General features: G+C 37.9%; 1 protein-coding gene across 1 annotated transcript; it reads left to right on the top strand.

The window, feature by feature from the left end:
* The first annotated feature begins 9,175 nt into the window (after positions 1–9,175).
* Positions 9,176–10,331, top strand: LOC139429780 (uncharacterized). Its single transcript, XM_071195925.1, has 2 exons — positions 9,176–9,280; positions 9,346–10,331. Coding segments are annotated over exons 1-2 (900 nt in total). The 5' UTR covers positions 9,176–9,279; the 3' UTR covers positions 10,245–10,331.
* Positions 10,332–11,743: the final 1,412 nt, after the last annotated feature.

The following is an 11,743-nucleotide window of genomic DNA, read 5'->3' as shown; positions in this document are numbered from 1 at the left end:
TCATAATATCACGTTTTGGGCACATTTTGTTTTTTATCTCTTACACGTTCCAAGATGTCATTTGGCGCCTGAATATCACAAATATGGTCAACAGAATTATCGGAACCAAAAGTGATAGAAAGTTCAAACATGGCTCAGAACGGCCTATAACGTCATAATATCACGTTTTGGGCACATTTTGTTTTTTATCTCCAACACGCTTCAAGATATCATTTGGCGCTTGAATATCACAAATATGGCCAACAGAATTATCGGAACCAAAAGTGATAGAAAGTTCAAACATGGCTCAGAACGGCGTATAACGTCATAATATCACGTTTTGGGCACATTTTGTTTTTTATCTCCAACATGCTCCAAGATGTCATTTGGCGCCTGAATATCACAAATATGGTCAACAGAATTATCGGAACCAAAAGTGATAGAAAGTTCAAACATGGCTCAGAACGGCGTATAACGTCATAATATCACGTTTTGGGCACATTTGGATTTTTATCTCCAACATGCTCCAAGATGTCATTTGGCCCCTGAATATCACAAATATGGCCAACAGAATTATCGGAACCAAAAGTGATAGAAAGTTCAAACATGGCTCAGAACGGCGTATAACGTCATAATATCACGTTTTGGGCACATTTTGTTTTTTATCTCCAACACGTTCCAAGATGTCATTTGGCCCCTGAATATCACAAATATGGCCAACAGAATTATCGGAACCAAAAGTGATAGAAAGTTCAAACATGGCTCAGAACGGCGTATAACGTCATAATATCACGTTTTGGGCACATTTTGTTTTTTATCTCCAACATGCTCCAAGATGTCATTTGGCCCCTGAATATCACAAATATGGTCAACATTATCGGAACCAAAAGTGATAGAAAGTTCAAACATGGCTCAGAACGGCGTATAACGTCATAATATCACGCTTTGGGCACATTTTGTTTTTTATCTCCAACATGCTCCAAGATGTCATTTGGCCCCTGAATATCACAGATATGGCCAACAGAATTATCGGAACCAAAAGTGATAGAAAGTTCAAACATGGCTCAGAACGGCGTATAACGTCATAATATCATGTTTTGGGCACATTTTGTTTTTTATCTCCAACATGCTCCAAGATGTCATTTGGCCCCTGAATATCACAAATATGGCCAACAGAATTATCGGAACCAAAAGTGATAGAAAGTTCAAACATGGCTCAGAACGGCGTATAACGCCATAATATCACGTTTTGGGCACATTTTGTTTTTTATCTCCAACACGCTCCAAGATGTCATTTGGCGCCTGAATATCACAAATATGGTCAACAGAATTATCGGAACCAAAAGTTATAGAAAGTTCAAACATGGCTCAGAACGGCGTATAACGTCATAATATCACGTTTTGGGCACATTTTGTTTTTTATCTCCAACACGCTCCAAGCTGTCATTTGTCGCCTGAATATCACAAATATGGTCAACAGAATTATCGGAACCAAAAGTGATAGAAAGTTCAAACATGGCTCAGAACGGCGTATAACGTCATAATATCACGTTTTGGGCACATTTGGATTTTTATCTCCAACATGCTCCAAGATGTCATTTGGCCCCTGAATATCACAAATATGGCCAACAGAATTATCGGAACCAAAAGTGATAGAAAGTTCAAACATGGCTCAGAACGGCGTATAACGCCATAATATCACGTTTTGGGCACATTTTGTTTTTTATCTCCAACACGCTCCAAGATGTCATTTGGCGCCTGAATATCACAAATATGGTCAACAGAATTATCGGAACCAAAAGTTATAGAAAGTTCAAACATGGCTCAGAACGGCGTATAACGTCATAATATCACGTTTTGGGCACATTTTGTTTTTTATCTCCAACACGCTCCAAGATGTCATTTGGCGCCTGAATATCACAAATATGGTCAACAGAATTATCGGAACCAAAAGTGATAGAAAGTTCAAACATGGCTCAGAACGGCGTATAACGTCATAATATCACGTTTTGGGCACATTTGGATTTTTATCTCCAACATGCTCCAAGATGTCATTTGGCCCCTGAATATCACAAATATGGCCAACAGAATTATCGGAACCAAAAGTGATAGAAAGTTCAAACATGGCTCAGAACGGCGTATAACGTCATAATATCACGTTTTGGGCACATTTGGATTTTTATCTCCAACATGCTCCAAGATGTCATTTGGCGCCTGGATATCACAAATATGGCCAACAGAATTATCGGAACCAAAAGTGATAGAAAGTTCAAACATTGCTCAGAACGGCGTATAACGTCATAATATCACGTTTTGGGCACATTTTGTTTTTTATCTCCAACATGCTCCAAGATGTCATTTGGCGCCTGAATATCACAAATATGGTCAACATTATCGGAACCAAAAGTGATAGAAATTTCAAACATGGCTCAGAACGGCGTATAACGTCATAATATCATGTTTTGGGCACATTTTGTTTTTTATCTCCAACACGCTCCAAGATGTCATTTGGCGCCTGAATATCACAAATATGGTCAACAGAATTATCGGAACTAAAAGTGATAGAAAGTTCAAACATGGCTCAGAACGGCGTATAACGTCATAATATCACGTTTTGGGCACATTTGGATTTTTATCTCCAACATGCTCCAAGATGTCATTTGGCCCCAGAAAATCACAAATATGGTCACCAAAATTATCGGAACCAAAAGTGATAGAAAGTTCAAACATGGCTCAGAACGGCGTATAACGTCATTATATCAGGTTTTGGGCACATTTGGATTTTTATCTCCAACATGCTCCAAGATGTTATTTGGCCCCTGAAAATCACAAATGTGGTCACCAAAATTATCGGAACCAAAAGTGATAGAAAGTTCAAACATGGCTCAGAACGGCGTATAACGTCATAATATCACGTTTTGGGCACATTTGGATTTTTATCTCCAACATGCTCCAAGATGTCATTTGGCGCCTGGATATCACAAATATGGCCAACAGAATTATCGGAACCAAAAGTGATAGAAAGTTCAAACATGGCTCAGAACGGCGTATAACGTCATAATATCACGTTTTGGGCACATTTTGTTTTTTATCTCCAACACGCTCCAAGATGTCATTTGTCGCCTGAATATCACAAATATGGTCAACAGAATTATCGGAACCAAAAGTGATAGAAAGTTCAAACATGGCTCAGAACGGCGTATAACGTCATAATATCACGTTTTGGGCACATTTTGTTTTTTATCTCCAACACGCTTCAAGATGTCATTTGGCGCCTGAATATCACAAATATGGTCAACAGAATTATCGGAACCAAAAGTGATAGAAAGTTCAAACATAGCTCAGAACGGCGTATAACGTCATAATATCACGTTTTGGGCACATTTTGTTTTTTATCTCCAACACGCTCCAAGATGTCATTTGGCGCCTGAATATCACAAATATGGTCAACAGAATTATCGGAACCAAAAGTGATAGAAAGTTCAAACATGGCTCAGAACGGCGTATAACGTCATAATATCACGTTTTGGGCACATTTGGATTTTTATCTCCAACATGCTCCAAGATGTCATTTGGCGCCTGGATATCACAAATATGGCCAACAGAATTATCGGAACCAAAAGTGATAGAAAGTTCAAACATGGCTCAGAACGGCGTATAACGTCATAATATCACGTTTTGGGCACATTTGGATTTTTATCTCCAACATGCTCCAAGATGTCATTTGGCCCCTGAATATCACAAATATGGCCAACAGAATTATCGGAACCAAAAGTGATAGAAAGTTCAAACATGGCTCAGAACGGCGTATAACGTCATAATATCACGTTTTGGGCACATTTTGTTTTTTATCTAGAACACGCTCCAAGATGTCATTTGGCGCCTGAATATCACAAATATGGTCAACAGAATTATCGGAACCAAAAGTGATAGAAAGTTCAAACATGGCTCAGAACGGCGTATAACGTCATAATATCACGTTTTGGGCACATTTGGATTTTTATCTCCAACATGCTCCAAGATGTCATTTGGCGCCTGGATATCACAAATATGGCCAACAGAATTATCTTAACCAAAAGTGATAGAAAGTTCAAACATGGCTCAGAACGGCGTATAACGTCATAATATCACGTTTTGGGCACATTTTGTTTTTTATCTCCAACACGCTCCAAGATGTCATTTGGCGCCTGAATATCACAAATATGGTCAACAGAATTATCGGAACCAAAAGTGATAGAAAGTTCAAACATGGCTCAGAACGGCGTATAACGTCATAATATCACGTTTTGGGCACATTTTGTTTTTTATCTCCAACACGCTTCAAGATGTCATTTGGCGCCTGAATATCACAAATATGGTCAACAGAATTATCGGAACCAAAAGTGATAGAAAGTTCAAACATGGCTCAGAACGGCGTATAACGTCATAATATCACGTTTTGGGCACATTTTGTTTTTTATCTCCAACACGCTCCAAGATGTCATTTGGCGCCTGAATATCACAAATATGGTCAACAGAATTATCGGAACCAAAAGTGATAGAAAGTTCAAACATGGCTCAGAACGGCGTATAACGTCATAATATCACGTTTTGGGCACATTTTGTTTTTTATCTCCAACACGCTCCAAGATGTCATTTGGCGCCTGAATATCACAAATATGGTCAACAGAATTATCGGAACCAAAAGTGATAGAAAGTTCAAACATGGCTCAGAACGGCGTATAACGTCATAATATCACGTTTTGGGCACATTTGGATTTTTATCTCCAACATGCTCCAAGATGTCATTTGGCCCCTGAATATCACAAATATGGCCAACAGAATTATCGGAACCAAAAGTGATAGAAAGTTCAAACATGGCTCAGAACGGCGTATAACGTCATAATATCACGTTTTGGGCACATTTGGATTTTTATCTCCAACATGCTCCAAGATGTCATTTGGCGCCTGGATATCACAAATATGGCCAACAGAATTATCGGAACCAAAAGTGATAGAAAGTTCAAACATTGCTCAGAACGGCGTATAACGTCATAATATCACGTTTTGGGCACATTTTGTTTTTTATCTCCAACATGCTCCAAGATGTCATTTGGCGCCTGAATATCACAAATATGGTCAACATTATCGGAACCAAAAGTGATAGAAATTTCAAACATGGCTCAGAACGGCGTATAACGTCATAATATCATGTTTTGGGCACATTTTGTTTTTTATCTCCAACACGCTCCAAGATGTCATTTGGCGCCTGAATATCACAAATATGGTCAACAGAATTATCGGAACTAAAAGTGATAGAAAGTTCAAACATGGCTCAGAACGGCGTATAACGTCATAATATCACGTTTTGGGCACATTTGGATTTTTATCTCCAACAGGCTCCAAGATGTCATTTGGCGCCTGAATATCACAAATATGGTCAACAGAATTACCGGAACCAAAAGTGATAGAAAGTTCAAACATGGCTCAGAACGGCGTATAACGTCATAATATCACGTTTTGGGCACATTTTGTTTTTTATCTCCAACATGCTCCAATGTGACATTTGGCCCCTGAATATCGCAAATATGGCCAACAGAATTATCGGAACCAAAAGTGATAGAAAGTTCCAACATATCTCAGAACGGCGTATAACGTCGTAATATCACGTTTTGGGCACATTTTGTTTTTTATCTCCAACATGCTCCAAGATGTCATTTGGCACCTGAATATCACAAATATGGTCACCAGAATTATCGGAACCAAAAGTGATAGAAAGTTCAAACATTGCTCAGAACGGCGTATAACGTCATAATATCACGTTTTGGGCACATTTGGATTTTTATCTCCAACATGCTCCAAGATGTCATTTGGCCCCTGAATATCACACATATGGCCAACAGAATTATCGGAACCAAAAGTGATAGAAAGTTCAAACATGTCTCAGAACGGCGTATAACAACATAATATCACGTTTTGGGCACATTTTGTTTTTTATCTCCAACATGCTCCAAGATGTCATTTGGCGCCTGAATATCACAAATATGGTCAACATTATCGGAACCAAAAGTGATAGAAATTTCAAACATGGCTCAGAACGGCGTATAACGTCATAATATCATGTTTTGGGCACATTTTGTTTTTTATCTCCAACACGCTCCAAGATGTCATTTGGCGCCTGAATATCACAAATATGGTCAACAGAATTATCGGAACTAAAAGTGATAGAAAGTTCGAACATGGCTCAGAACGGCGTATAACGTCATAATATCACGTTTTGGGCACATTTGGATTTTTATCTCCAACAGGCTCCAAGATGTCATTTGGCGCCTGAATATCACAAATATGGTCAACAGAATTACCGGAACCAAAAGTGATAGAAAGTTCAAACATGGCTCAGAACGGCGTATAACGTCATAATATCACGTTTTGGGCACATTTTGTTTTTTATCTCCAACATGCTCCAATGTGACATTTGGCCCCTGAATATCGCAAATATGGCCAACAGAATTATCGGAACCAAAAGTGATAGAAAGTTCCAACATATCTCAGAACGGCGTATAACGTCGTAATATCACGTTTTGGGCACATTTTGTTTTTTATCTCCAACATGCTCCAAGATGTCATTTGGCACCTGAATATCACAAATATGGTCACCAGAATTATCGGAACCAAAAGTGATAGAAAGTTCAAACATTGCTCAGAACGGCGTATAACGTCATAATATCACGTTTTGGGCACATTTGGATTTTTATCTCCAACATGCTCCAAGATGTCATTTGGCCCCTGAATATCACACATATGGCCAACAGAATTATCGGAACCAAAAGTGATAGAAAGTTCAAACATGTCTCAGAACGGCGTATAACAACATAATATCACGTTTTGGGCACATTTTGTTTTTTATCTCCAACATGCTCCAAGATGTCATTTGGCCCCTGAATATCGCAAATATGGCCAACAGAATTATCGGAACCAAAAGTGATAGAAAGTTCAAACATGTCTCAGAACGGCGTATAACGACATAATATCACGTTTTGGGCACATTTTGTTTTTTATCACCAACATGCTCCAAGATGTCATTTTTCCCCTGAATATCACAAATATGGTCACCAGAATTATCGGAACCAAAAGTGATAGAAAATTCAAACATGGCTCAGAACGGCGTATAACGTCATAATATCACGTTTTGGGCACATTTTGTTTTTTATCTCCAACATGCTCCAAGATGTCATTTGGCGCCTGAATATCACAAATATGGTCAACAGAATTATCGGAACCAAAAGTGATAGAAAATTCAAACATGGCTCAGAACGGCGTATAACGTCATAATATCACGTTTTGGGCGCATTTTGTTTTTTATCTAAAACATGCTCCAATATGTCATTTGGCCCCTGAATATCACAAATATGGTCAACAGAATTACCGGAACCAAAAGTGATAGAAAGTTCAAACATGGCTCAGAACGGCGTATAACGTCATAATATCACGTTTTGGGCACATTTTGTTTTTTATCTCCAACACGCTCCAAGATGTCATTTGGCGCCTGAATATCACAAATATGGTCAACAGAATTATCGGAACCAAAAGTGATAGAAAGTTCAAACATGGCTCAGAACGGCGTATAACGTCATAATATCACGTTTTGGGCACATTTTGTTTTTTATCTCCAACACGCTCCAAGATGTCATTTGGCGCCTGAATATCACAAATATGGTCAACAGAATTATCGGAACCAAAAGTGATAGAAAGTTCAAACATGGCTCAGAACGGCGTATAACGTCATAATATCACGTTTTGGGCACATTTTGTTTTTTATCTCCAACACGCTTCAAGATGTCATTTGGCGCCTGAATATCACAAATATGGTCAACAGAATTATCGGAACCAAAAGTGATAGAAAGTTCAAACATGGCTCAGAACGGCGTATAACGTCATAATATCACGTTTTGGGCACATTTTGTTTTTTATCTCCAACACGCTCCAAGGTGTCATTTGGCGCCTGAATATCACAAATATGGTCAACAGAATTATCGGAACCAAAAGTGATAGAAAGTTCAAACATGGCTCAGAACGGCGTATAACGTCATAATATCACGTTTTGGGCACATTTTGTTTTTTATCTCCAACACGCTTCAAGATGTCATTTGGCGCCTGAATATCACAAATATGGCCAACAGAATTATCGGAACCAAAAGTGATAGAAAGTTCAAACATGGCTCAGAACGGCGTATAACGTCATAATATCACGTTTTGGGCACATTTTGTTTTTTATCTCCAACAGGCTCCAAGATGTCATTTGGCGCCTGAATATCACAAATATGGTCAACAGAATTATCGGAACCAAAAGTGATAGAAAGTTCAAACATGGCTCAGAACGGCGTATAACGTCATAATATCACGTTTTGGGCACATTTGGATTTTTATCTCCAACATGCTCCAAGATGTCAGTAGTATAGATTCGCCGATTCAAGAACCTCCTCCTCGAACCTGCGTTCTAGGAGGAGGTTCTTGAATCGGCAAATTTTTTGGGGGTCAGAGGAGGTTCGATGAGGAGAGGAGGTTCTTGAATCGGCGATTCTTTTGAGGGTCGGAGGAGATTCGATGAAGAGAGGAGGAGGTCAATTAACTTGAGAAGGTCATGTTATTTTGACGAAATTATTAAAAATTTATCTTTATTAAAAATGTATCTTTATTTAGGTTATGTTATTAAAAATTTATCTTTATATGTAACCTGTTTACCTAGATGAAAACAATTACTATGTTTATCCTTCGACGCTTCTCAATGAACTGTTAATGTTTTCGATATATCTCTTAATTTATTATTATACACAAAGGTATACGGTTTTGAGATATGTAGGTATACAAATAAGTGAGTCATAACTTACCTGCGAGATATTTTTTATTTTATTATGTAAAGGTGTACGGGTATTTAAGAATATGCGAGGAGGTTCTTGAATCGGCAAATTTTTTGGGAGGACAGGTTTGAGGAGGAGGTCAACTAACTTGTTAGTAGTAGATGAGTCATGATCCACCTGCGAGATATTTTTTAAGAGCTTCTTAATAAATTTGTCATGCGTTTTGTCTGACGTCTCACGATATAATGACATGTTAGAACATGTATAATAGATATATTCGGTAATGATGTGAAATATTACTCCCCCCACCAGCAACCTTATGTATTGCTATAAATACAAACGTTGGTCGAAGTTGTACCGCAGAGTGTTGTGCTTCAGAGTAAGGTTTTTGTGTATTTAGTACATATTAAAAATATCGTGTAGATTTTTGGTGCATTTAGTACAGAGGATTTTTAACGTAACGAGTAAGTAATTCAAATGTAATACAAGTAAATAATGTACTAATGTAAACAATAATATTGATGTTTAGTGGCAACCAGACCGAACCCCAAATGTCCAACTAAGAGAGCTGCTGTAAATTCATTTGAAAAGGGTGAAAATAAAAAACCTGCCCGAAACATCAAAATGGAGGGTAATTGTAATGAGACAACTGCAACAAATGTGTCGCTAGGAAGTGATAATCAAAGAAAAAAGGATGTGGTATTCGATGGAATTAATTTGTTGGCTTCCGACTTAGCGGAGTACGTATTTCCTAGCAATCAACAACATTATGTAGAAAATTGTGGAAAGTTACCTTTCACAAGTAACGTAGTATTAAATGAAGCAGTGAAAAATAATCTCCAAAAAGGTAATCAAGCGCCATTATTCTCCGAGAGTACATATTATTTAAATAAAAGTCGAACGAAATGGATATCGGTTGGCATGTCTGCCAATCTACATTTTGATCCGGTTATAAGATTAATGGGAAAAGGACAATGCATAACTTTTACCGAAGACGAATGGAAAAATGTGATTAATAGCAGACAATTGATTATGAATAGTTTTGTTGGTGATTTATCGACACCACCACATTTCGTTGTAAGCGGCGTGACCTGCAGCAGCCAATGGATAGAAAATGTACGAAAAGTGTTGAAAATGGAAAGGGGGTCAGAAATATTTTACCTGGCTTACGACTCGTTACACGAATTGTGGAAACTTAGCGATTTAGTTTCGAGTAGGGTAGAAGTATTAAAGTGTATGGAATATAAAAATTATTACGATAGCGTGATCGATGTGGTATCAACAATGCAAGGTGATATAAAATCGAATATATTGGTTGCTTCAAACGGTGCACCAAGTGAACATTTGTGCGTAACTAAAGAACTGCTCGTATACGGTATGGATAAGATATTACTGGATTTAGATTTGCACGCATTAATGAAGATGTGAAGTGAATAAAATGGAAAAAAAAGTGACGTTTTGCGAATCGAAAAATAGAGTGTACCGAATGCACACTTGGACGTTTGCTTACAGACAATCAAGGATAAGTGACTGGGAAGAAAAGATGTTGGACGGAATTAGATTTAAGACTAGGATAAGAAACGTAAATAAGTTATTAGAAAAATATTTAGATGTAGATTATAGATTAAATATATATCAAGAACGTTTTAGCATTGTAGAGTAATCGAAATGTTTTTAACTGAGTAACAATTAATTTTTAGGATATTAGTAGATTTAAGTGTAGCTGAATAATAATAATAATAATATTAATAGATTTAAGTATAAATTAAGAGCAAAATTGTTTTTGTAAAATATTTAAAAGGAATAAAAGCTTAAAGCACAACAGCAGAGCTTCATTTCTAGTTTTTAACTGTGAAGAAAAGGAAGAAGGAGTGAAATTATAAAATGAATTTGTTAGAACCTAATCGTAACAGTTATCGTTTGACAGGCAAACGAATTGGTCGAGGATTTTTTAACAAGTTGATAGATAAACTTCCGATAGAACTTCATTTGCCAGGATATAATTTTTGTGGACCGGGTACCAAGTTGGAAAAGAGATTATCGAGAGGAGATCGAGGCGTGAATCCATTAGACGAAGCGTGTAAGAAACACGATATAGCATATACGGTCAGTTCAAATTTAAAATTTAGACACGACGCAGACAGAGCATTGTATACAGCAGCGAAAGAACGAATACGAAATAAAGAGTCTACTCTTGGAGAAAAAGTGGCATCGTCCGCAGTTGCCGCCTTAATGAAAGCAAAAGTAGCGGTCGGTATGGGCGTAGGTAGAAAAAGAAATCGTACGGGTCGACGACCTTTAAAAAAAGTCCGAACGCGTGTAAAGCGTGGTGGAGCTATATCTTTTGTAGATGCACTTCGATTCGCTCGCAACGCAATATCGAGATCAGGTGCTAAGAATTTGTTGACAAACGTTAAAGCGGCGTACGGAGCTTTGAAAAAGATAAGAAAAAGAATTTCCGAACCTAGAGGTCGAGTTATTCGAATTCCGAAAACGGGAGGATTTTTACCTTTAATTCCCCTGTTCGCAGCTTTAGGTGCCCTAGGTAGTATCGGCGGTGGTGCTGCCGCTATTGCAAGAACTATAAACAACGCGAAAACAGCTAGAGAGCAATTAGATGAAGAACGAAGACATAACAAGGCTATGGAAGCAAAGGCCGTAGGTAGCGGATTTTATATAAAACCATATAAGAAAGGTTGCGGTTTGTTTATTGAAGGAAAGGGGAATAATGTTGGCGGCACAGGTTACTTCAATAAGCCCTATAAGAAAGGTTGCGGTATAACCACTAGTTCAAAAAACTAGTTCGAATACCTCGTCGTGCGTTAACTAACGTCGAGTTGGAAAAGTTTGCGAAAGTACTAAAAATTCCACATTTTCGGGGTATATTTATGAGAGACAATCTCCCGAGTAAGATTAAAAAGAAGGAA

This window comes from Onthophagus taurus, chromosome 5 (genome assembly GCF_036711975.1).
Source record: "Onthophagus taurus isolate NC chromosome 5, IU_Otau_3.0, whole genome shotgun sequence".
NCBI classification, from domain to species: domain Eukaryota; kingdom Metazoa; phylum Arthropoda; class Insecta; order Coleoptera; family Scarabaeidae; genus Onthophagus; species Onthophagus taurus.
This window is presented reverse-complemented; position numbering and strand designations above follow the sequence as displayed.